This window comes from Haliotis rubra, unplaced genomic scaffold (assembly GCF_003918875.1).
Source record: "Haliotis rubra isolate DU_JTF1 unplaced genomic scaffold, ASM391887v1 Scf205, whole genome shotgun sequence".
Lineage (NCBI taxonomy): Eukaryota > Metazoa > Mollusca > Gastropoda > Lepetellida > Haliotidae > Haliotis > Haliotis rubra.
In genome coordinates, this window is record NW_025766059.1 from 1,509,731 (window position 1) to 1,537,423 (window position 27,693).

General features: G+C 38.9%; 2 protein-coding genes and 1 long non-coding RNA gene across 4 annotated transcripts in view; 1 reads left to right on the top strand and 2 right to left on the bottom strand.

Annotated features, from left to right (window-relative positions):
* On the top strand, positions 1-27,047 carry LOC124276082. Its single transcript, XR_006898408.1, has 3 exons — positions 1-45; positions 1,487-1,491; positions 27,002-27,047. It is a non-coding gene; the product is annotated as an uncharacterized LOC124276082 (long non-coding RNA).
* LOC124276079 (tolloid-like protein 2) overlaps positions 2,008-27,693 on the bottom strand; it is a 54,434-nt gene continuing 28,748 nt past the window's right edge. The window contains exons 14-17 of one of the 2 annotated variants that reach the window (XM_046711737.1): positions 5,473-5,548; positions 4,995-5,119; positions 3,996-4,154; positions 2,008-2,936 (exon numbers count right to left, since the gene is read on the bottom strand). In XM_046711737.1, the coding sequence (XP_046567693.1) occupies positions 2,557-2,936; positions 3,996-4,154; positions 4,995-5,119; positions 5,473-5,548 (740 nt within the window). In that variant the 3' untranslated portion in view covers positions 2,008-2,556. The remainder of the gene's footprint in view (positions 2,937-3,995; positions 4,155-4,994; positions 5,120-5,472; positions 5,549-27,693) is intronic. The other variant, XM_046711736.1, reaches the window with a different exon arrangement.
* Positions 8,008-22,936, bottom strand: LOC124276080 (embryonic protein UVS.2-like). The gene is made up of 10 exons (XM_046711738.1): positions 22,661-22,936; positions 17,027-17,105; positions 16,664-16,797; positions 16,301-16,450; positions 15,714-15,798; positions 15,257-15,399; positions 13,814-13,951; positions 12,735-12,817; positions 12,387-12,513; positions 8,008-8,119 (listed from the first exon to the last, which is right to left on the bottom strand). Exons 1-9 carry the CDS (start codon positions 22,764-22,766, stop codon positions 12,442-12,444), a joined length of 990 nt encoding a protein of 329 aa, XP_046567694.1. The 5' UTR covers positions 22,767-22,936; the 3' UTR covers positions 8,008-8,119; positions 12,387-12,441.

Consider the following 27,693-nt stretch of genomic DNA (forward strand, 5'->3'; position numbering starts at 1 on the left):
GTCGTCTCAGCTGTGGTCGTGGTCTCCTTTACTGTCGTATCATCTGTGGTCGTGGTCTCCTTTGCTGTTGCGTCAGCTGCAGTTGCTGTCTCCTCATCTATTATGTCAGTAGTGGCCGTTGTCTTCGTTACTGTTACATCAGATGTAATGAATGTTTTCTTTACTGTCTCGTCAGCTGCAGTCGTGGTCTCCTTTACTGTCTTGTCAGGAGTTGTTGTGATCTCTTTTACTGTCGCGTCATCACTGGTCATGGTCTCATTTAAAGTCACATTTATGTTATCATTGTCGCGTCAACTGTTACATTTGTCTCAATGGTCACGACATATGTCGCAATCCCCAGTAGTGTCCCTCCAACTGTCGTTGTCGCATGTGTTGTCACGTGTCAGATGTGGTCGTACTCTCTTCCACTGTTTTGTCAACTACGGTTTTATCAGAAAGTGACACCGTGCTCTCGGTTGCTGATTGCTCGGATGTTTGTAGTCAGAACAAGGTGAGTGAGTTTAGTTTTACGCCGCACTCAGCAATATTCCAGCTAAATGGCGGCGGTCTGTAAATAATCGAGTCTGGGCCAGACAATCCAGTGATGAGTATCGATCTGCGCAATTAGGAACCGGTGACATGTGTCAACCAAGTCAACTAGTCTGACCATCCGATCCCGTTACTCGCCTCTTACGACAAGCATGGGTTACTGAAGGCAAATTCTAACTCGGACCTTCACGGGTGTCAGGACAAGGTGCATGTACCAGTTCGGTTGTGTTACATATGGTTGTTGTGAATCTACACCTCCACTTGCTGAATTCAAGGATCTATCCAACTGCGTATTTGGTTGAATTTCGATGCAACTTGTCGCCTTGGTTGTCGACGCCGACACAGACACAGGTTCAGAATCATCAGCTGTTGTTGCTGCAGCAATAACAGATATTTACACAACCTGAATTCTCTGTATCTAAAACGACAGTTATGTGAGTTGCTGCAGCAAGTGACACATACGTCTGGTAGAGTGGGGAAAACCAGTTCATAGGTTTCATTGCGACTATGTCAACATACATACGCCTTTGTGAGTTAATCAGGTCACGTGTCTTCCAAAAAAGAGAGTGAGTGAGTGAGTTTGGTTTTACACTGCTTTTAGCAATATTCCAGCAATACCATGGCGGGGGGCAACAGAATTGGGCTTCACACGTTGCACTTATGTGGGGAATCGAACAAGTGAGCCGAGTGGACGAATATTGGAGTTAGTTGTACGAAGAACATATTATCAAAATCCATGTTCTACAAATTGTACATTGAGATACCTGTTTTGTAAGAGTAATATAAAAGCTAATTTACCTAGCTCAATGGTCAACACATATCAACAATAGATCATACCAACAGACATTTTGTATTTTTGTTCCATGAAATGGTGAGAACCAGGCTTTCTGCTGACTTGCTCTACTGATCAACTTCGCACAACACATATGAACGTCTACACGTATGAAAACATAAGCAGAGTCAGTGACCTCTGCCAGGAAACTGACATGTTGGAGCAAGTAGAGTACAACTCGGAGCACATGATATCAATATGTCAACGGTCCGAACACCTACGCTACTCTATTTTGTCACTGGGATGTTTCCACTCTTAGGCAAATTTTGTCAATAGCTGGTGCTACCAGCAGAATACATGCTTGCCCTTTCCGTCAACATCTGGTGTCGACAAACATTTTCAGTGTTAAACCCCTTACAACAGACGGAATGTGTTGTGAATATAGTTTATATGGGTATTCTTTTGCACTTCTATATCCCATATAAGAACTGACAATGAAAGTGGTAGTGTCTTTTAAATAGAGACTCCCCATGAATTTGATTCTTCATCATCCGTGCTCGTGGATTCCATCAAAGTAAAACCATCAGTAAACTCATACTCGTGACAGTCGAAACACGCACATTCCCGCACATGTGCACATGTATAAAATTATAATTTGTAATAAAATCACATGATAATAATCATAAACATAACACGGACAACATGCATCATTTGAAATACAAAATATTTTTATTACAAAAAACAATAACAAAATATCAAAATATACCAAACGAGATTCAAGGGAATATTCTAAGGTGTCTTTCCTTGGGGGGATTGTGTGGATTGTGCAGTATCCATTCACCATTATCACATTGTTTGGGACAATCTTTATTGAAAAGCGATCAGTCGGTGAAATATATGTCACCAAATGGCGACATCCGTTCAATATCGTACATGTATTCGTAAAAATAATTTACATGATTAAAAACATTGTTAAAAATTCAACCGCTGTGTACATTACACCACGAAAACATCCTATAGACATATTGTATAACACCATTAATATGCTTTTATGCTAATCCGTCAAGTCAATCATCATTTTTAGAATTAGCTGTAATAGATATTTTGAATATTAAATGATCATCGAAAACCATGGTACGAAACGATACCCCTTGCAAAAAAGTATATGGATGAGGACACTGCATGAAGTATACACGAATGTGTCTTGTTCTGTTTTCTCCAGTTAAACAAACATGCACGTCATCTGAAACTGCCACTCAGCTGGGGCCTGCTGGATTATCTATCCCTTGATGCTCAGATGCACCGCTACTGTATGACGTGACAACAGGCTGTATGTCTGATAGTGGAACTGCCTGAAAGTACGGTGGGGGATCATCCTTCACGACATCATTGTAAGAAGGAGGTGGTGGCGACATGAACGGCAGAACAGCAGGAGCAGTAGGCAGGGTTTGTGGGTAGCTGGGGACGTTGATGAAGGAGACGGTGCCTTCACGTGGTATGTTTCTCTGCTGTTGGACGTTGGGAATGGATTTCTTTCTGAAACAAAGTCCACAGCAGCAGCAGGTTGCAATACCCACAGCAGTGATCCCGCCAAATACACCTCCCAGTATGGCTCCGATGTTCGTTGGTGCAGCAGCTAAAAAATAAAAAAAAATAAAACTGAATAAAATATACAGCTAAAGAAAACATAAAAAAAGTATTTTGTAAATATAGCATTCTCTTAGATTTTACTTAATCCCCTAAAATGGCATATAGATATATTGTTACAACACGTCTGTTTTAGTTGCTTCTAAGTAGTGTTTTGAGGCGGAATCCTAAATGTTGGTAAGGTACATGTTATTTCAACATTATCTTGCTGTTGTAACTCTACTGCGTTCCATTACAGAGGTAAAGAAAGAGGGATGTCAAACCATTATTTGTCTGATATTGCCTTGTTGTGGAGACTTCAGTAGATGCATAATAACGTCAAAGGGTAGGTCCTTGTGTACAAAATGGGAACCGTTATGTTATAAATTGGACTTACTATACGAATTTACATGTCTGTGTGACACTGAGCCAGCGCATTGGTGTTAAGTACTAAAAGATCAACTTCACCCTTAACTCACATAGGTCAAAGGACAATTACGATGAAGCGACAACTACACACGCTGAACCTGTGACTTAACAGTCTGCTTGCTTTTAGGCTGCTTTGATTGAGAACGATTTGAACGCCACTTTTAGCAATATTCCATCTATATCAAGGTGGGAAACCAGATGTGGGTTTCACACATTGTGAGGAATGGAACCCGAGTCTTCGGCCTGATGAGCGAACGCTGTAACAACTGGGCTACCCTCATGCTCTGAAGCTGTATCAATCATGTCAGCTTATCAGCTTGATGTGAGACTGACGAGCGTTGGTCCAGAAAAACAAGATAACGGCGAATATACCTGAGTTTGGTCAACCTGACAAGTCGAGCCCTGGTCGTCCACCTCCCTTGTCCACCACACCCTCAACATATTCTTTATCTATCGATACATGTGTTATATATATGTTTTACCAACCTGTTCGTTTACAAGATAAGTTGTATGCTGTAGCGTTCCCCAATACCGCATGTTTCAGTTAAAGTGTAAACGAACAGAGATGGCTATTGATGGATGACATTCTCTTAAACGATGCAATACATTCCTAAATGAACGAATAAACTGAAACACGTACAATCATATGTTGGTTCGCCGGCAGTAAAGGACAACTTAAATCCGGAAAGGGAAGTCGAACCATCGGAGTGGAATTTAACCTTCATTGTCTGTCCTGTAGTCTGTGTATTTGGTCCATCTCTTCCACACCATCGACCGATCGAGCTTTCATAACTCGTGACTATTGAGAGAAATCACATGAGAAGATTATGATAATAAAACAAATCATGAGCTAATGTCACAAACGTTTGTTCGGAGATACAATGCTTTAACAGTGAGTGAGTTAATATTTATCGTCACATCGGCAATATCTTAGCCATATTGTGACGAGAACCGTTTATAATTACATGTATATTAAAGACCAATAAAGTTATAAATTAAAAAACCTGTTGACGAAGAACAGTAAAACTATTAATGTATCACAGATATCCATTCAAAACTAGTAATTAAATCTAAAACATTGGAGCTATAAATGACAATACAATATAAAAACAGGCTATAGATTGCCAACGACTGAAGGTAGATCACCATACATTCGCTTCCTGCATGGACCCTAGCTGGAGTTACACCATCCCTTCAGTCGTCAGCAATTTAGAAAATCTAGCTATATATTAAAATGACACGTATTCTACGATTACAAAAGTGGAAAGTTTCATTGCTTTAAGAACTCGTTCAGTTGTTCTTATTTGGGGAAGACATTTACTTATTCCAAATGACTATTTTACTGTACTATCTACTGTGACTCAAACGACATAACATTAACTATAAGTATCGTGCAAAATATAGATGACATCGGACAGACAACACTGTTAAGCAAGACGTGTGCCTATTGTGCCACGTCAACGTGGACGTCATGTCCGCGTAAATGTCAGCGTCTTAGCTTAAAATTGGAGAAAAACAAGAAGACACACAGGTCGCTGACGTTCTCTACATTAGCGAATAGAACAGAGCTTATATTCGTTTTAGGCATCTGTCTCCTTTACCCATTTCTAGGATAACAATGATTAAACGCGTTCATTACCATCATAGAGCTGTACATAATCATAGGAACAGCTGCTGTCTTGCTCAATGTTGAAATACACCACGTCCACATGGATTACATATCCGTCAATTGAAGTGCTTATTGTCCACTCACAGTCCGCATTGCTAAAATTGGAATAGACATCAGCATTAGCCATGTGTTCCGCATGTCAGGTATTGCATTTGTATATGCTTCATACAAGTCATATGAACTCATCGTGCTTATGCAACAGAGTTTACTAACTACAAACTTTCAGTTTCCATCCTCGCTGGAATTAAAATCTAAGAATCCCCTTATCATAGAATGTCATAGTGTGTATTCCTTCTTCTAGATTGTTGAATCATTTCTCTCTGAGTTAGTTTAAAGAAGGACAAAAATATTTGTTTGAACAACTTCTGTATTAACAAAGAAGTTGTTCATTGTTATTCTATTTACTGCTGCGACTGCAAATCTAACTACAAGTGTCCCATATACTTACTCGGGATAGGACAGGGGATAATTCGGTGATTCAATATATTTTGTCTCATAGCTTATCGTATCATCTTCGCCACACACTGAAACAAGGAAGTATCTCAATGATATTAAACAGTTCTGTTTCTGTGATGGGCTTCAGACATTTACTCATGTCGGCAATCGTAAATGAAGGCTTACCTCAAGGTATGCTTTTTTTCTGAAGGAAAACATTTTCCTTTTATACACACATTTACATAAGGGTTTTGTTTCATAGGGTTTTCCCTTCAAATGATTTGAAAATGATGGCAATAATGCAGCCATATCGTGACGAGGATTTGAATAACAAATAAAGTTGCAATAACCAAAGTCAAATTACTAAACCCTGCCAACGAAGAACAATAAAATAACTAAAGGATCACAGATATAGATATAAAACTAGTATGAAAAGCTAAAAGCGCTTAACTATAGAAGACAATATGATATAGAACCAGGCTATTGATTGCCAACAACTGAAGGAAGATCACCATACTGGGGACCATGGGGACTTACAGTACATTTGCTTCCTGCATGGACCCTAGCTGGATTTACACCACCCCTTCAACCGTTAGCAATTTCGGAAATCTAGCCATACATTAAAAATACACCTATTTTACGATTAAAAACGTATCCTCTCAAGAGGACAATAATTTTAGAATATTTTAACCCCCATTGAGGATACAGCCACTCACACTCGAAGTTACTAATATAAACTTCCAAACATAAAATATTTATCTATTTACAAATCATTCGACAAATCTAGTTCTTTTAAAAATGCAATGATTAAATGAGAACTTATATTATTAAAAGATCCTTCATAGTTCGTGATTTGAAATAGTTATCCCTTGTGATGGAATTTCATGAAAGAGGAAACGCGCGAAAATTGATATAAACTTTCCCCACATTGCCTGAACAAGGGATCAAGTAAATATAATGTCTCTATTGTCAATGCCATCCCCAAGCAACATTGAATACCCCCTACCACTAATGGCAGTTCCCCACACTTTCCAGTCTATGTACACACAACTGGTTGACCACAAAAACACAATTATTGTACCTGTGGTTGCTGTTGTTGTTGAAGGGAATATTCCAGCTTTGTACTTCAGATTATAACCTTGTCGCGTGATAGAGCCATCGGTGTGGAAGGCGATGGTCATGTAGTTGCGTGAGCTGACAAGTTGTTTGCTGTAGTAAAGACCGCAATATTTACCCAACTGAGGTGACCAAGATGATGAACCTTGAGAAAAGATAGTCACTAAGTTAGTGGCATTGGTTCTGACGCATATACATAAGCATGCTAGTATTCAAATGAAGCTGATGCTAATAGAACGTATTTAGAATAACTGTGATAAAATACATTATGCGCCTATCATCACCCATCAAGTCCCAAGTTCTTACAAATAACAAAACCAATATTTTTGGATTTATGATCAAACTTGATAATTCAAGAATTGTCTCAGAAGTAACTGGAAACCAATACAGTTCGAAGACCACTGTAATTATTTTTTTCTTAGGAACCTCTATACGTTTGTACCATGTACTTACCGTCCTTGAAGACAAGATAATCCCTCGAACACGATGAGGAATGTTCCAGCGACAAATATATAATTTCAACTTTAATTTCATATCCATATGGTGCTCTAATTTTCCACTCGCAGTTTACATTGCTGAAAACAGAATTTGTAAACATAAATTGGTATTATGCAAACGAATATAAACAAGTAAATTGTTCAAGTGTATAATCTTGAAATGTACAATGTGTAGTGTTTATATGAAACAAAAACCCATTCAAATACTTTTCAGTTCATCAAAACATATAATACAACTATACATGTGATAAGTTACTTACAAGTCACTGGCGTAGTCACACTTACTTGTCACGAGTTTAGTGTTAGCATCAAAGTCACGTTTACAGTGCTAAATCGTTGACACGTGTGGAGTGCTGCATACCGGTCACGCGTGTAGTGCTATTTACCACGTGTTATTTGCTAATATGTACTAACTGGTTAACCTTTATTAACTTGTCAAGAGAGTAGGCACCTACTTGTAATAGTTCGAAGGATAGCCAGGAGAAGTCAAGTACTTCCACGTGACAGAAGATGCGGAGAGATCTGATAATCCACAGTCGAAAGCTGTAACAGCATGAAGCCAAACGAGTGAAATAATGAACATAATAAAACATAATACAATTGACGATTTGTGATAACCAAGAGTGACTGGATGACATGAATATCATCACACTTTAGGGTTAATGGAGTATATTCAGGTGGAAACAGTTATTCGCCTGGATGCTCGAAAGTTTTAAGTGAAAAGTTCCTCTGAAGAGGGAACAAGGTAAAAGCGGACAAAAGTTTCTCACACAATGGGTCTCTGTGGTCCTGAGGAAATTATGTTATTCCGCTCATCAGGAAAGCATATTTTCCCAATAAAGACAAGAACCAGACTTTATTAAAAGTTAAAGAATGTTGCTGACATTAATACCAGATGAGTACTGCAAACGAAAGCCTCCTCCTGTGACAGCATGGTTTGAGTGAAACTTGATGGTCATATGGTTACTGGAGCTGACGATGGGAGTAGACGCATTTTTCTTTTCGTTGGCTATCACAAATCTTTGCTAGTTGGCGAGCATCGTTCGCATATTGTAGCAATCGTACCTAAAACGTTAATGTATTAATTGTGCATCTTTCATCAATTAATGAATGCAGTTTTATTCAGTTTTATACATAATATATTTGATGTCTTAATTATTCGTTACCAAGGTTCGATTCAACACATTACTGTAAATAAATACTGACATATATATGCGGGAACAGTATTGTTGAAACCCACAGGGAAAGGCAGCCGTATGTTTGTCAAAAACATTAAAATTGACACAGTTATGATTACTGTTAGAAATGCTGCCTCTTTGTCATACACTACACCATCATCGTCAATTATAGTTGTTAACAAAGACCTACGATTCAAATCAACAATTCCAAGGACGTAACTCGTGTACTAGTCTTTACATCACTTCAGTTTCCAGAAGATTACTTGCCAGATTCAAATAATAATTATTGCAAGAGAAGATATATTTTTCTTTTCGTTGGCGAGGTTTTCATATTTTCATATCGTTTGCTCCAATCAAATGTCCGTATAGGAAGTCCTACTGAGAATTCAGGTACATGAGATGTGTCTAAGAGCAATTCACTTGACTGGGAAATAAGGTAGGGTTGTGACAATGAAGTTGTGTTGTGACAATAAGGCTGTGTGGTGACAATACTGATCCCTGAATAAGTTATTGCCTGGTCGATTGCTCATATTGTAGCCGCCGGGAATCTGGAATATTACCGAGTGCAATACTCGATAGGTCTTCAGCAACCCATGCTTGCAATAAAAGGCGACTATAATTGTTGTAAGAGGCGACTAACGGGATCGGGTGGTCAGACTCGCTGACGTGGTTGACACATATCATCGGTTCCCAATTGCGCAGATCGATGCTCATGCTGTTGATCACTTGATTGTCTGGTCCAGACTCGATTATTTACAGACCGCCGCCATAAAGCTGGGATATTGCTGAGTGCGGCGTAAAACTAAACTCACTCACTCACTCACTACACTTAGGGATGATACGCTCTCCCTCTGTTAAAATCAAGCTGGGTGATTGCTTATCATCATACACGACAGGTGCAGACAATATTGATCCCTGAAGTAGTTATATTTCCTGGTTGATTGTTAATAATGTAGCCGCCGGGTATCTGGGACATTATTGAGTGCAATACTGTCTCAGTCAGGCACACTCATAGGTAACATGTCATGAGATAGTCTTCCGTTCTCATTGAAACCCATATTAGGGAAGATACATTTCAACTAAGCTCTTACAACATGTCAAAAATATATATCCCAAACAAGAAACGTATGGTCTATTTTCAAGAATTCTGCTACCTTTAAAGTAAAATAGCACATGCAGTCATACTCAAGAATAGTGGACATAGACAAGGAAACGCATGTAAAATATCTCGATTCAACAACAATTCAAGGGACGTAACTCGTACTAGTTTTACATCACTTCAGCCGCTTCAGCCAAATATTTTATGGATGCTTTTTCCAAATTCAGTTGCTCATTCAGTAATAACATAAATGTAATAGAAGGAGACATATATATTTCATCAAATTTAAAAATAGTGACAAATAACTGGACAGACAATTCCCATGTAAGGAAAAAGGCAATAATTTTTTCAGGTTTAAGGTTTAGTTTCACGCCACAGTCAGCAATATTCCAGCTATATGGCGCCCTTCAAATACATGATGCGTTTTCACTTAATGGTTGAACGAAGTTGGCGCCATTTACACATTCTTTGCCATTTTTAACAAAACATCTCGTTTCGTTGCCTTTGTTTTGCACCCTTTGGACTCTAAGTAGTCCCTCAATTCAGGCACACTGGCTTGACTGACATTAAGCTGAGGCAAGGCTACATTTTCCACTTCGTCACTTATGGCCTGTCGTTTCGATTTTCTCATAGCAGACAAATCCTCTTCCCAGAATTGTAGTTTGCGTTTTGTGTAAGTCCTTTTCTCCCTCACATGGTGTTGGTTCCCTTCCATGCGTTTTCTTATCTTCAGGGCGTCAGTTGCTGCATCCCATTTATTGGATTTTCTCTGATGAATGCTCTTTATTTCATCATTCATCTTTTCAATTCCCTGGCAACTAAACTGACGCAGAGGTCCAAATTTGGCATACATGACAGGTGCATGGTAAACGAGACAATGAATACAAGGAGTTACATTGGCTTTGCCATATCCCATCTCCTTTTCCCCCAAAGACAAGAACCGGTTTAGCAATGCCTTAGTTGAAAATAGCCTCCCCGGTTACCCCTTCCCCACCATAGACAAGATCATGGAACATCTCTCTGAAACCTGTCCAAATTGAAGTGATGGTTTCGACCGTAGGATGGGTAAAACATCCTCGAGTTTAAAGAGTCTGGATGAGTTGCAGCCAATTTTCACAGTTTAAAAGGTCAAATATATGTTAACATGCATAGCATTCAGTGAAGGTGTCTGTTCCCAATGGGGTGTTATCTTTAATATCTATTGTGACCACCAAGAGCCCCCAAAACTGCTCTGCACTGTCTCGACATGGAGTGATTAAGTCTTTGAATTCGACCTTGTGGAACGTTGACCCAATCCGTCCATGCAGGTAGCAACAGTACTATGGTCCCCATGGTCCCTTGTATGGTGATCTACCGTCAGTTGTTGGCGATCTATAACCCGTTTTTATGTTGTCTTGTCATATATAGTAAAAATGTTTCAGATCACACTACTAGTTTTAAATTTATAACTTTGATATCCTAGTTGTTTTAATGTCCTTCCTTTAAATTTTTTTTATAATTTACCTTTAATTATTATCATGTTATACCTTAATTTAGTCACGATATGGCTGAAATATTGCCAAAGTGACTGTAAATTGTAACTCACTCTCACTGGCCCAATCCTCTTGCGATGCCTGCGACAATAGATCTAACGTCTGGAGCGCCGGTTGACGTTCACGCACGCATCGGCCGAGATCACCCCACAAATGCTCGATGGGGTTGTGGTCATGAGATTCGGAAAGCCATGGAAGCACTGTAATGTTCTCATTCTGAATATACTAAATAATGGCATGTGCTGTGTGAGACCTGGCATTTACTCACTGGACAGCCGTGTGAATCCTTAAGATATCGTCTCTGTATCGAAAATGATTTAAATTGCCAAAATGGCGCACAAAGTTAGATTTCTGCGTGTCGGATATGGTATCCCACTTCAACACACTCCCACCACCATGTCGGTCAACCAAGGTGACATAATCCTGGGTAAAACATTCATTTCGACGTCCATCTCGTCACTGAAGCAGAAAATGCCACTGAACCACACACGTCACAATCAAACGTTACTGTACCACTGGACGCGTCGACGTCGATGTAGTCGTCGCAGTACAGGTCCAAAATAGGGTCCAACAGTTGCTGTGACAGTTGGATTCCGCAAATGAAGTACCCTGATGTACCTATCACGGACTGCTATGGCAATCCGGGGTCTACCACGTCGAGTCCCATCCTGCGTAGAATTGGTTTGTTGATATCCGTCCCATAAACTGCTACTCTTGTGAACACTGAGGTGACGTGCAACGGCAGATTGAGACTCACCGGACTCCAGACGTCCAAGGTTTCGATTTGAATCAGTGAGTCTCGACATAATGATATTCTTTCATTTAGCTAAAAATACCAATGGTCCCTAGTATGGTGATCTACCTTCAGTTGTTGGCAATCTATAGCCTGTTTTTATATTGTATTGTCATGCATAGTTAAAATATTTTAGATTTACTTATATCTGCGATAATCTAGTTCTTCGTAGACAACATTTTATAATTTAACTTTAATTATTAATATCTCTAACTTGATTTAGTCACAATATGGCTGAAATACTGCCGATGTGACTTATGATCTTAACTCACTCACTCACTCACTAAAAATACTAATGACCGTCTAAAAGCAAAACAGTCTTATATAGGCCATCTCCCTGCTCACTATTCCAGTAAACGGCACGTGCATGCCACTCTTCATCAATGCCATTTTCAAGCAAGTTGACACTTTCGAACGTAGACATGCATTAATGTTTTTGAAGATGAGAATGCGCTGTGCATTCGTTTCACAGAATTACAATGGCGAAATCATAACAATCAACAAGTAACTTTGAAAAAATAACATGTTTGAAAGTTCCTATAAGATTATTATCTATGTGTGTCATTTTTTGGTGAGTATAGGTAAGTAGTGATCATGAATATTATGAAAGTTACATTCTTTTTCTCCTTGGTACCACACGGGTGTCAAAGAACTTAGCTACAGCTGCTTCACATAATTCTTAACACAACGTTAACATGCGTCCCAAGCTTTACGTACCATCTTTAAACAGTAGATAATCATCTATGCACGATGCCACCTTTTCCAAATCAAGAAACAAAACTTTCACCGTGATATTTCTTCCTATCGGTGCATTTAGAGTCCACTGACAGTCCAATCCACTGCAAGGAAGAAGAAAAAAATGTTCCGAAACAAAAACACAAACCTCATCCATATTGGTTAAACGTGATACAAGCATATGTACAGTTGGTGACATTATTATCAAGGCGAAGAGTATCTATCTACATGTGTAAACATCTTTTGATCTGGCGAATTATATCCAAGTAAACGGGTTTTGAATCCTGCATTCATTCACATGAGATTATTGTAACTCTTTACTTACTTTACGTAGTTCCTTGGATAGCCCAGGGGAGACAATCACCATTGGACTGTAAACTGCGGGAAGCTTGACGTTGCACGTTGTTGCTGATAATGAAGAAGAGTAGCAATTGTTCAATGTTTGTTTGTATTTGTTGTAACAAGGATTCGGCGTTCGTGTGTGCGTGTGTGTTCGTGCTATCGCACGTGCTTTTGTGTGTGTGGCCGGTTGTCAAGGATGGAGGGGATGAAGGATTTGGTTGTGGTGGTAGTATGTTTGTTATGGACCCAGACATTTTTGACAAACAATGTTTAAACTCTCCAGGGGGGTATCTGATAAATACAAAGGAATCAAGGTTTTATTAGTATAATGTTTATTAGTAATATCTACAGCGAAAAAATAGCGTAAACGGTTTTGGGCTGACCGGCTGGGACATTACTGTGAGCCAATGTTGACATTAGTTAAAATTGGAGTCAACAGTAATCATAAAACATACGTTTCTTGAATTATTGGCTTATTCTAGAGATAATGTGTCCGCACTTCACCATTTTGTCCATTCTGTTACCGAAACTTCATAATAAATAAATTTAACTAATCCCGTTTACAGTTTTACAAATAGATTCATACAGAAATATTATATCCAAAATATATGTCTAAATTGAGAGCTAATGTTGTCATAATTGGCAAACATAGTTGTTAAGCAAAACGAATCAAGTGCTGCATGGAGCCGAGGCATCAATACTAAAGACATAGATCTGTTATTGCTTAACTGAATGCACAAACTGACGCAGTATTGACATATTTAGAAACTAATAACACCGAGAGTTTTGAAGGTGCCGTCATGCCTCATCACGTCTTCGTAAAGACATGTTCATGACACATTTGTCAACACAACTAAGATGTATGAAATAACATGATGCTCTTTACAGAATATTATATTGCCATGAGGGTAAGTGAGCTAAATAAAACGTAAGAACATTAAGAGTCGTAAATCAATGTACATGAGACATATATTTCACCGTCAGATCAGAACATTAATTTATTATTATCTAACCGGATAGCTGTAGTTTTAGGTTATATCTAATTGCTTAATGTATACCCACCCGGTAGAGCTTTGTATAGCATTTTGAATCCTTTGTAGATTTGCGAAGAATCAGTTCGTAGACGAACACTCAAGGCGTTCCCACCACTGTTAAAAACAGGTCTTTCGTTGCCACAGAAAGTGCCGAGCTGGTAGGAACCTGTAATGGAACATTATATTATTAACAATGTCAAAAATGTTGATTCTCCTAACTTTGAATAGCATCATTCAAAACTGCCGGAGGCTTACAACGATGCGTTGTGCAAACTTGATGTCAGCATGCTTTAGTAATCATTAGTAAAATGTTTTCTTGTGAATGAGTATTTGGATTTGAACCAACGAGTGGAACGAGTGTGTTAGAACGGTCGAAGAAACGCAGAGTAGCTGTTGTTGCTCGAATTCGATGAGCATGATATAGAGGAGAACAATGACTAACATTCTTAACTTTCAAATTCCAGACACCCAGTATCTCTATTAATCGTTCGAGAACACACTCTATATGTCACTTGAGGGAAAATGACATATGGAGAGGTATTCTTTCGAACAACAGATTCGAACAACGGACCTCCGACACAGGTTCAGTCCAGCAACCCTTACAGCTCGTAGCATACCTGATAACAGGCGTGTGTTAGTATCTACAGCATCCGTGCAAGCTGACGCCAGAATATCAACACCGACGTCTAAGTTACAGCAGACAACACTTGGGGTAGGGAGTGAGTGTAGGAAGGCTGTGTAAACCGATGAGTTTATTTACTTCTTCACCGAGTTTACAACAGGCCCTGTGAACGTTACATTAGGCCTCGTGTTCGAGAAAGGATTTGTTTTGGAGGTCAAGACGTTATGGTATCGAGACTAGATTTTGCAAATGACCTCTGTATCGTTTTCACAACAGAACAGAGATGGCGTGCTGTTTCAACACGATAACCACAGACCACGCGTTTCCGGAGTTTACAGCAGTTTTTTTAGTCAGAGCAATCTTTATGTGTTACCCTGATCTGCAAGATCCCCTGATGTGTCACCCACGGACCACGTCTGTGATGAAATAGAGGTACGTTTACGAAGTCATGCGAATCCCCGAAAAGCACTGCAAAAACCCCGCCAAATTCCTCCTCTGAGATGAGATAATCTTCCCTTTTATCGACACATTGTGGCCTCAGTGAAATGAAGATGTCAGCATTATTTCATTTGGTGGACGCACGTGATACTGACTGTGTGATTACCTCTTGTCTTGAGACTCATTTTCACATACCAAATTCTTATGGACTGTGATGGTTACCACAGTTTGGAACATTTGTCTTTCTCGGTAGCTTAAAGTTAAAAAATGATTCTGTTTGTTGTTCGTGTGTCACAATACCCTTTGCCTTTGATTATGGAGTCATTGAAAGGAGAACTTTGCAGACACAAATATATTTGCAACTCAATAACCGCTTGACTGACTAAGTAGAATGTACACGTCTCTACTTACCGTATTGACCGTTGTATACAGTGACATAATCATTGTTGCAAGTTCCACGAGATGAGACGTTCTGAAGTACCGAGTCCATGGTGTCCAATTGAATGGTTTGGTTTCGATGTTCTGCTGTAATAGTCCAGGTACATGTCTGACTCCTGCAAACAGACACATTTATTTTCAAGTGCTATACAAATGATCCAAATAAGGTTGCCGAATGGTTCGAAACATTGATTTGATTTAAACATATTTTATTCATAAATGTGAAAGGGATTGGGGACAAGTAATCCAACTTAAAATACCCGTTCGAAACATTCGCACATACAAACGCATGACTGTGTACAAATGTGTATGCATGACTAATAATACATCCAACACACCCTCTCTCTTGATTTATTTAACATTAAACTTGGTAACAAATACAAGAAACTCTAGTACTCTTTGTAACTGATACAGTAATTAAGTTACTCACAGGAAGTAGGAGTTTGGGTATCCAGGCGAGGTAAATGTCTTGCCGACAGAAGTTGCTACGAGATGTACACCGCAGTTTCCGGTACCTGGTTGTGACAAGGGAACAATTTGTACCAGGCGTAAAATTCATGAGATCATCATGGGCAACTTTGTATTTTTTATTTATTTTGAAAGATTCAACTATATGTAAGAATCCTGCATGATGAAATTCGTTACGCCAGCGCTAGCGAATCTACGTTATTATACGAAAGAAACACGCAATCATTGCAAGACCTGCTTCGTTTTGATCAATGTTTGAGAGATCTGCACAAGATGATCATTTTGGCTTTCTGAAGTGGTTCGAATGTTTTGATTAAAACCAGTCTTTACTGATCCTTGATTTTGACCATTTAAGCAACTGAAAACATTACACCTCAATGTCATATACTTGACCACACCTGCTATTACCTTTTGGTTCAAGCCCATATAAGTATCTTGTTAAGGGAGAAATGGAGAAAAACAACCAGGTTTCTAATCATAGGTTTAACGGTACATGCAGTAAAGATTTTAGACTACTGTTGCATAGCCAGTGTTCGTGACTTTACTAACCATTTTTCTCATAGTATCTAATTAGAAAACCACTTCTGGTTTCACTGGCATCAGTCTTGAACACTGCATGGATATGTTGGTCTTCTTGGATGAGAATATTCCATCTGTTTTCTCCACAGATTCTACGCGAAGAGGCTTTACTTTGATTACCTGGGTAGACAAAATGTCAGGAAATGTTTTGTAAAAATATGCAATGTGTTTGTAAATGTTGTTTGTAAATTACTTCAGCTTTTACAAACTTACATTTATTTTCCTTCCTTGATGCGCCACAGTGATCACATTGGGTTTTTTTCTGGATAAGAAATCAGTTATATGAAAAAAATACAGATACATGAGGTTTTCAGTGTAACACGACTATTTTACCATTATTTATGACGTCTATGGTGAGGACGTCGTATGCACAGGTGGACTTGTATTCGATATTGGAATACACCATTTCGAGCACAACCCTGAAGCCGCTTGTTTCAGGGTAGATGTCCCAATAACAGTTTTCATGGCTGTAAAATAATGTTATTTGGAACTGAAGCAACATGGCATGTGTACACCTGAACATATAAACATTTTCATCAAATATCAGTTGATTACATTAGTTCTGTAGTGCTTACATATCAATGATAAAGATATTACAATAATCATTCATCAATAGATATGAATGCTTGGACTATTCATGAGCACTCATCTGGTGAACAGATCATTTATGAAATAAACAGGAATGTCTCTACATACTTTCCGTAGTTGCCCGGGTAGTTAGGAGATGTGAAATTCAGCGGTTCCCTCTGTGCATGGAGCGTGACATTGCACGCACCTGTAAAGACACGTTCATTGTATTACATGCTTGTACATGGCTTCTCTTCATAACCTTTAAACAATGAATAGTATAACTTAGGGACAATGAAGGTTTAGAAACTGGTCAATGTTTACTGGGGTAAAGAAATTGCTGACATGGTATTGCATGACTTGCAGATTTACACAAACACACTATCCTTACATTCTATTGATAACTTAGTAAATCTTAGTAAACAGCTTGGCAAATAGTTCATAAATAGACAAGACAGTGGGCTATTATTCCATACAAAGGAAGATCATGTGTGGAATATTTTACAGAGTTCGAAGAAGGTTGTCTTCATATTGAGGGCCCGTACATGTCGACAGTTAGTATTGCATGGAAATAATTTCATATGCTTCGTAAATTGTGAATATGAATATCTGTTATAATTGGTCAGCTTCCCCAAGGATCGTTGTGGCATAAATCATACCATACTGATCTATTTGATTTATACAAAGAAAAATAAAATACAAATGTTCACCATTGTCACCCATGCAAAATGTCATGTTCGTGAGTTCTTGGAAATTTTATAAAGCCATAACCGTCTGGACTAGAAGCAACACCTGATTAAAGATGGTATTGCCATAAACAAAGCCGGGATAGACGCTGAGAATAAATGGCTGGGATTGAAACCCTGCGTTGTCGTTTTCTTCACAAGGACATACACCGTTCAGCTTACACAACAACACCGAAGAACCGAAGTACACTCGAGCAGGAGCTCATTCTTCAGGCCGTCTATACTAGTCAAATAATATTTGGCTAGATAAAGCCTAAAATAACTAAACTGGTTCGCGTAAACTAAAACAAATGAAGCACTGTAATATATTCTTATGTTTTGCCTGCAGAATTGTTGAATCTGTGTACTATTGTCATCAGTCAGCACACAGTGTAAGTAGCTTTTCTCACAGCCATTCATAAGAACACCGTTTACATTTCTCTTTTTCTTTGTATCTAAAGGATATTGGTGTTGAAATAGACGTCGTTGGCTTTCCGCGACATACGAGGAATCGAATACTAAACGTCAAAGTCAAAAGACTTATAAAACTGATGACTGTAAAAATCGGCACATCCTGGTTAAGTTCACTAGCAGTAGGATCAGTTGAGACATCTTATGCCGTGCCAGGGTTAGCCTGAAGCAGCCCCCCAACCAAGATGAATGAATATTACAGCTTTACGGTGAGACATAAGAGGAGCGAGTGAGTGAGTTAAAATTGAAAGTCACACTGGCAATATTTCAGCCATATCGTGACTTCAAAAGTTATAAATTCACAAGAAACGCAATTAAATTATAAAAACCTTTCAACGAAGGACAGTAAAAAAAACTAGATTATCACAGATAGAGAATAAAAAGTAGTATGTAACTGTAAAATTAAACAAACTGTGATGGACAATACAATATAAAAAACGGAATGGAGATCACCAGCAACTGGGGGTAGGTCACCGTACTAGGGACCATAGGAGTGAGTGAGTGAGTTGATATTAAGCGTCTCATCGGCAATATTGCAGCCATACAGTGACGAGAAAAAATCATTTTATACCAATATTAAAATCAATAATTTTAGAACGTAAAAACCTGTCATCGAAGGACAGTGAAAGTACTGGACTGTCACAGATATCTAGTTAAAACTAGTACGCTATCTATAAAAATACATAACTAGAGACAACAATACAGTATAAAAAAGGGCTATAGATCACCAACAACTGATCACCATGCTAAGGACCATGGGAACTTACAGTGCCTTTACTACCTATATGGACCCTAGAGGGTTTTACACCATCCCTTCAGCCGCTGGTGATTGGAAGCAACTATAGCCATAAGTTAAAAACAGACATATTCTACGATGAGAAAAGCGGACAGTTTAAATTCACTTTGAATGTATTAGGACTTAAGTACCCTATACAAAAGAAGAAGCAGTTTAGTCCAAATACACTTGATGCCAGGATACACATCAAATACGTTCGTTGGAAATCCACTATATTTCAAAGCAGGACATCATTCTCTTCTTGTAGTAAAATCAGTGGCACAATTATTTTGAACAATCAATTGTTAAACTTAGGGAAAAAAACTCTTTCAGATGAAATTGACTTGGATTTATCTGAGCATGATTGACATTGTAACATTTGTATTGTAGAACTTCCTGATGAACTAAATCGAGTCATACCCATTGTGGAAGTTACAGATACAGTATATCGTCTTTGATATAATAAAGCTGCGGTTTGCAATGATATGCCATCTGAATTACTTTAACATTCTTAAACAAAACTACCCCACACATTAATGAATCTGCTGAAACACTGAACACTTTAATCGGAGACTGTTGATATTTTCCGATTTTCTGGCATGTTCTGGTAATCAGAATACAGCACCCGGTCTGCTAAATGATCTGTCTCCGTATGTTGTGGTTCGGACAAATGGAATAGCCTAGGTGACTAGCAATGAAATGCATCACAAATTAAACTTCAGGAAACAAAATATGCAAGAAACATTTTTGTATGTTTGAGATTGGTAGAGGTCTGCTAGAATCAAACTTAGATATTAAACTGCACAAAAAGGCAATTTGAAACTACAATCGCTTGTTCAAATGTTATATATGCTTACCTTACAACGATCTGTGTTACGACGTAAATTGTAATAAAAATGCAAATTGTAATACTTGCAAGGCAAGCATATATAAGTTTTCTTAATAGGTGGAGCACTATCCACGTACGAGGCCGCGAATCGGCCGAGGATCTTGGGGGGGGGGGGTCCGGACATAATCCCCGGGAACCTTTTAAAATGAGATGCCCTCAGATGCAATTTACTGCTTTCTGCAGGTAAAATGACTCCATTTATCTAATTTCCAATTTTGTATAAATATTTTTTTTTCTTGTTATTTTTTTTCCTTTTGTTTCTAAAGTTCCTTTGTTCGGAACTAAACTTTATAAATTTGTTTAGACATATCTGCATGTATGCAAAACAACTGTTTTGTTCAGTTTAAGTATTAATATATAATAGTTGTATCATTCAACTCAGCTGACAGTCCAGAAATTGCATATGAAATTTACATCATATATATGATATCTTCAGGTTTGTTCAATATTACTCACTCACTCAGTTTACAAGATACGTCAGTCAGAAAGATTGCTTTATTCATGATGAAACCGTGAAATTGAGACATTTACAGTTCCAAGGGAATATCAAAACTGGTTTTGACTCCATTATACACTTTCAGCTGTATTTGAATTTCCTCCAGCCTGTCCACAGCTTGAGACTTTCACAGGCCACACTGCCGACTAGAATGCTCATGAACACTTATGGGGATGAGGGAATGATTCATGATACAGCATCGGTTCATCGTTCATATAAAAAAAACACAAAAGTCGATAGTTTATATTATACTACTTGTTCAATGTTTCACCAATCAATGTCTGTTTGTTTATTGTGTATTCATTGTTTTGTTAGTTATTCCTTATTTTGTCTATCCTGTCTTTTGAGGTCATGTGGATTGAATGCAATCCTTTTTCTAATTAAGTCTTTTGTTCGTTAATTATCATTAGGTAGTGCACAATAGGCCTTCATTTTATAGGGTTCCGGGTAGTCTATGTCATTGCCCTGGACTCCTTACTTATGTATTATAGGTTGTTGTAATCATATGTGATTAGGTGTATCATTCTGGTACCGATCATCTGTCAGATGGGCTGCCTGCAATATTTGCGTCATTAATTGAGGTGTGGATTTCAGGGGGCGGTGAGGGTATATGTCACTCAAAAGAGTGTTATATCAATACTATGATGTACAAAAATAATCATAAAACACATCTAGAATGGCAGCTGTCCCCATGGGCTACCTACGGCCCTACCCATTGGAGTTCCCATCTCCCACTGGAGCTTCCGGTGCTTAAGTCAATAGTTTTCTGATGTTCTGGGCATTTGGCTGATAGTCGATGGATGACAACCAACATTCTGTATATCCCAAGCGTGACGTGTCCGCCCAGTTTGCTAATCATAAACGTAATCACTTAATTGGCCAAGTTTTCGAGCTGCAAGAGCAGTTTACTGAAACTTGATGCTCAATACGGAAACACATAATACTTTGATCGTAGCACATTGATATCCAATGATGGGTATGTCCCCGATGGGTCAATATGATCATGCAGAAATAATTATGGTATGATTATGAATGGCTGTATGGAGGATAAAATAATAGGTGTTGCGATACACTTCTCCATGTGTATGCATTGTGTTAGCAACATTAGTGACAAAATTGAAAAATGGCATTTAGGATATATTATTGAAACCACTTCCTTTTAAGATATATATGACTTCATTGTATGCGCACACACACACACAAAAGAACCCACACACACACACACACACAAACACCAATAAACTCACAAAAATCAACAGTATGGACGAGACTGGTGTTGGTTTAGCAGGCTGACTTGGTATGTGAACCCATATTTACTGCAATCTATCTATGTGTGACCATTTACCAAATTAGTCAGTTTGGTCCTGTCCTATCTGACATAAAAGGATGTGAGAGTACACAGACTAAATTTATACAAAAAATATTTTTTCATCTGCTTCTGACAATCTTTGGGGTAGCCTAGTGACTGAGGCGTCCGCCCGTCACTCCGTAGACCCGGGTTCGATTCCCCACATGGGTACAACGTGTGAAGCCCGTTTGTGGTGAACCCCGCCATGGTATTGCTTGAATATTGCTAAAAGTGGCGTAAAACCGTACTTACTCTAACGGACTGTAATGGTGTTGTACTTTGTGAAAGTGATCAACCATTACTATTTGTTACCTGCACTACAAAATAAGTGAAATAGGGGACAATTTAAACTAATGAAAATGGGTGACAATTGCCTGTCGGACCAAATGTATTAGATTCTTCACTGACTAAACTGGGTAAACAGCATGGTAACTCTTAGATCTTGGGCCACTAAGATCCAACAGATACTTTTCCAACGCCTATTCTGGCAATGTTGTTTTTTCATAACGCATTTTATACAACGAGGATCTAATTCTCACATCCATATGCTAGCATTAGTCGCTATCATCAGACCCTATGTTAATGGCGTATTCAACTAGTCTTTAAGATTTTTATTCAGCTGCTAACAACTGTATAATGTGATATAATTACACACCTTTTTAATTATGCATTTCCTATCCTATCTTCACTGACCCCAGATACGATCAGCCCTGTGCGTTAACATTTCGCAATATCGTGTCCGCCATCTAGGCGACAGGCCGTTTCTCCAATTTCTTGTTTACTAATGCGCTATTGAACACATGAGATTGTCATATACGATACATTTCCTTGTCAGACTCAAATACAAAACACATATGCCTTGTCTGTCTGCCATTTAAAACTTATGTCACCTGTGCTGATTGTAGGATCACATAGTAGTACGACTGACCTAGCAATGTAGTTTGACCTAAAGAACGAAATCGATTATTGTTGTAAAACGTACCACCTGTTTATACATTTTTCACAACTTGTCAGTTAAAGTATAACATATATGTGAAAACGAATATTTGTCACACTCACCTGAGACCAGCGGCCCATACAACAACAACACACATAATCCAAAGAAATAAGGTATGTTCATAATGGCTTCCTGTCGCTGTGGCGAGCTCTCATGCAAGACTGACATTAGTAGATCACCTCACAATGTAACTGTAAAACCCTCGAATCAATTTCTCTGTGTACACGCTATCAGGTAGGGAACGCTCCAATGAAAAGAGCATAAATAGATTGCAACACACTTATACGGATGTGACCTACATCGACTTCTAGGTGGTAGTCACCAACAACACCCGACAAAGCAAACAAGCGTATCAGATAACGAAGAAATATTGTTAGGTGCGTCAGCACACACTATGTAAACATGATTCAGTCAGCGTTGCTCATATTAATATGTTGTAATAGCTACTTGCTTCTTAAGGGGTTGTGCTTTACGGGATTTCCTTACCAAACAGTATAACTGATAGCAGATTTATAGCAAAGAGGGAAGGACAGGGCAAAGGGAAATCACTGTCATTGTGACGTATTATGTCAATGCAACTATTCCAGGAAACTGAGCAATGTTTGGTTTGTGAGAAATTCTCAAATAGATTTACAAATAGCATTCTGTGATCAGGAGGTTATCACTAATGTTTGTACTAAAACTTGTATTTAGGAAACCCTGGTATTATGCCTGATGCGTGATTTTCACTATCGTTAAACGCAGTCGCTTGGTGACTTATTTGTGTGAGTTAACTGGTACTCAGTAGCATAGGTTTTGCAACTTTCCGACAGTGTCACAATGTTTAACACCGGGACTTCTATGCATATGTTATGGAGTCGTGAACACAGGTCGCGTTCGAGCCCATTCTCTTCCTTCTTGGTACCCTTCGCCATTGATGCAAAACCATTAAAATTCATGAATATTGCCAAATAACAGCCCCAGTGCACAGGCCCTCGTGTCTTTGCGAGGATTAACGATTTTAAAAAATATATGAAAGTTTGAGATGACCCTCGACTCGAAATGCTTCACAGTACAATACATAATGACAAGGCCGGACACTTCGGCGGTGAACCCTTCCCGCCGGCTTTGCCAATCGCTACGCTACCATCGCATGCAATCATTTAAAACTTAATGTCACCATCATCATGGATGATTGGCGAATCGAGCACCACTCATGACGCCCACCAGTTCTTTTTTGCTATTTCTGCGAGTCTGTTTTGTATTATTTGTATACAGCAGTTCTTCCCATGACAGGTAGCTGAACAGTTTGATTTCCAAACATATTGTCCTTTTATATTCTGTTTTGTGGCTTAAAGGCAGTTTATAGAAAATTAACTAAGCCTTCATGATACAATGTATTATAATGAACCTTTGCAACAACCCGGCATCAAGTTCATATGACATAATTCGTGCATGTGTGTCCTGTTATGTTCCTAGGTAGGTAGGTAGGTAGAAAAGGTTATAGGGCGACGCTGGGCCTTAAAAGGCCTATATGCGCCCAACACTTAACACACAGTTATATTTTTGTTTAGTTAAATTACATCGTACACACCCGTTTTAACGAGGAAGTCTAAAACAACACTTTGTATGCAACCATACATTAAATTATTTCCAACAATTGCGTTCATTCTAAAAGTATGTTATGTTCCTATTTGTTAGCGGGAGTTACTTCCCTTAGAACATTACTCTCATCGTCACTGACCGGAAAATATAATTATTAGAGTGAGTGAATAGCGGTTTTAGCAATATTTCAACATCAATAACAGAAATAGGCTTCACATACTGTAACCATGTGGGGAACATATTATTAGAATTTACTGATATGATATACAGATACCGAATACACTTGGTGTTCCATGAAACATTGGATATAATTGCAAGTGTTCATATTTTATCATGCCATTGTTTGGCATGGTATAAGAATTGACAGATAGACAACTGGACAATACTGGTGATGGTAGGCAAAGTAATTGCAATATTGTCATGCATAGGCTTTGGTTGGATAGGTTCTTTGGCACATAATGTATATTTACCTGCTCTCTTCATTGAATGAAGTGCCTCTTCTTTGGCGCGGCTCTGCATTTTAGTGAGTGTCTTTTCTATAAATACTGCCCTTGAATGTCTGATGATTCATCCACAACATCGTCAAATTGAGAACAGGGATGATGAACTGTTTTTTGTGAGATAATACTCTTGTTCCAGCCAATAGCCGAGGCAGAGCTGACGATGAACCTGTAACGATTTTTTCCTCTAAAAACTTGCGGCTCAATTTCGTTTACATTTCGCAGTTGCATGTTTTGGTTGGAAATGCTTGGATATGTCAATACGATTTCCTATCTTCTTAATGTTCATTGAACATATTCAATGGACTCCACTTGACAAGGAGGCCGACTTGCAGCCTATATCACGAAGTTAAAAGAGTCATCTGACAGCTCTATCAATCATATTTCCCATGAAGAGGTTAGGTTTTGTTCGTTTGTTTATTTACGGCGGATACCGCGGCATCCTACCGATCCGTTAATATTCTAATATGGATTAGTTACTCCAGTGATTGCCGTCATGAGCATCGATATACTCAATTGGGATACGATGACATACGATGACATACGATGTCAACCGAGTCAGCGAGCCTGACCACTCAATCCCGTAAGTCGCCTCCCACGACATGCATGGGTTCCTGAAAACCTGGTCGAACCCGGATCAGGGGCTAATGTCTTATGTTCAGCAGCAGATAATATATGTTTTTATTTGACAATCTCTTTGTCAGAAATATTTGAGAAAAATCAAAACACTGTTCGTAAATTGTGTTAATTGATTTTTAAGATGAATTTGACTGGATTTGGCCAAAAATATTATTTAAGACAAAAAGGTATGCATGGTAAATCATTAAGGCTCTTGCAACGTATGTGTGGCAAAGTGAGTGAAGGAGTGAGTTAGTTTAGTTTTATGCCGCACTCAGCAATATTCCAGCTATATGGCGGCGGTCTGTAAAAAATCTACTCTGGACCACGCAATCCAGTGGTCAACAGCATGAGCATCGATTTACGAAATTGGGAACCGATGACATGTGTCAACCAAGTCAGTAAGTCTGACCACCCGATCCCGTTAGTCGCCTCTTACGACAAGCATGGGTTACTGAAGGCACATTCTAACCCGGACCTTCAAGGGTTGTGTGGCAAAGTAAAAACTTGTCTTTTCATGTATAGACAGACGGAATGGTTAGTATTGCATCGGGCGCCCGCCAGGGATACATGTTACACCCAATATTTGTTTTTTCTTTTAAAATTTGAATTCTCTTTAGCATCTAAATACTGTAACTTCAGAACAACGTTTGTTTCTGATGAATTTTCCTCGCCTTTCTGTACATGACTTCGTTCTTGTAAACGACAGTGTTATTTATTGCAAAAGAAGATGCATCCTATCTGTGTTAGATATCTTAGTCGATGCATTAGTAATTGTCAAACGGACGAACACGCATATGTTTATAATTCACAAACTTCATAGCTTTATCGCTTAGTAATAGACTTTCAGCATTAAGGGTCTGTGTTAGGGTGAGAATGCTACTTTACACAGTTATGATATTTTGGATTCATGTGCTAGAAATATGTTTTGAAAGGACTGACAGCCTTTCCCAAGTATCGGATATGTTAGTTTCGACAAAACGAACTATAACGCTATGAAATCTAACTAAAGACATGCCTCAAGCACTTCCGATAGTGTGGGCTATTTATGCCAGTCCTGAAGTGTTTCATTGTTACAAGAATAACATACCTTTCATCATGAGCATGATAAATTGTTAAGGATACTAAATTACACACAGGTGGGTGAGTGAGTGAGTCTCGTTTTACGATCTTCACGGGTGTACACACAGGTAAAGTAGTCCGTTCCAGTGTTAGTAACTGGTCGTACTTAAAATTATGATATTTTTATATATATCTTCTAATTCCTATGCATACAATGTTCGGCTGAAATGCCGGGTTGGATGTGAATACTTTCAGATCCTCAAGGCCTGAAATATTATGTGCAGCCACGAGGCTATTCCATTTCCCCGGCATGGTGACATTGTACTTACACATTATGCCTTGAAGGCAAACACGCTTTAAACGATACTGGTCCCTAGTGTGGTGATCTACCTTCAGTTGTTGGCAATCTTTAGCCCATTTTTACACTGTATCTTAACTCACTCAGTCACTCACTCAACGATACTGATGAAAAGGGAGGCTATCCATTCTGCTCTTGTATCTGTATTGAAACGTGTAATTGATATTAGTATGTTCAACAAGTGAGACGGCTGAATTAGTGTTAATATTCATAGCACCTTGGAGGATCGATGGTTTTCGGGAATATAATACGTTCTGTAGTAGTCGTATCAGCTGTTGTAGTGATCTCCTTTACTGTCGTATCAGCTGTGGTCGTGGTCTCCTTTACCGTCGTACCAGCTGTGGTCGTGGTCTCTTTTATTGTCGTATCAGCTGTGGTAGTGATCTCCTTTACCGTCGCATCAGCTGTGGTCGTGGTCTCCTTTACCGTCGTACCAGCTGTGGTCGTGGTCTCTTTTATTGTCGTATCAGCTGTGGTAGTGATCTCCTTTACCGTCGTATCAGCTGGTGTCGTGGTCTCCTTTACTGTCGTGTCAACTGTGGTCGTGGTCTCCTTTGCTGTTGCGTCAGCTGCAGTTGTTGTCTCCCCATCTGTTATGCCGCACTCAGCAATATTCCAGCTACATGGCGGCGGTCTGTAAATAATCGAGTCTGGGCCAGACAATCCAGTGATGAGCATCGATCTGCGCAATTAGGAACCGATGACATGTGCCAACCAAGTCAACTAGTCTGACCATCCGATCCCGTTAGTCGCCTCTTACGACAAGCATGGGTTACTGAAGGCCAATTCTAACCCGGACTTTCACGGGTGTCAGGACAAGGTGCATGTACCATTTTGGTTGTGTTACATATGGTTGTTGTGAATCTACACCTCCACCTGCTGAATTCAAGGATCTATCCAACTGCGTATTTGGTTGAATTTCGAAGCCACTTGTCGCCTTGGTTGTCGACGCCGACACAGACACAGGTTCAGA

Excerpts from the sequence above, each read along its gene's own strand:
- LOC124276080 (XM_046711738.1), bottom strand. The coding sequence starts at position 22,766 with ATGTCAGTCTTGCATGAGAGCTCGCCACAGCGACAGGAAGCCATTATG. Across the intron at positions 15,400-15,713 it reads TACCCAAACTCCTACTTCCT|GAGTCAGACATGTACCTGGA; the intron begins GTGAGTAACTTA and ends GTCTGTTTGCAG. Across the intron at positions 13,952-15,256 it reads TGTATACAACGGTCAATACG|GTTCCTACCAGCTCGGCACT; the intron begins GTAAGTAGAGAC and ends GTTCCATTACAG.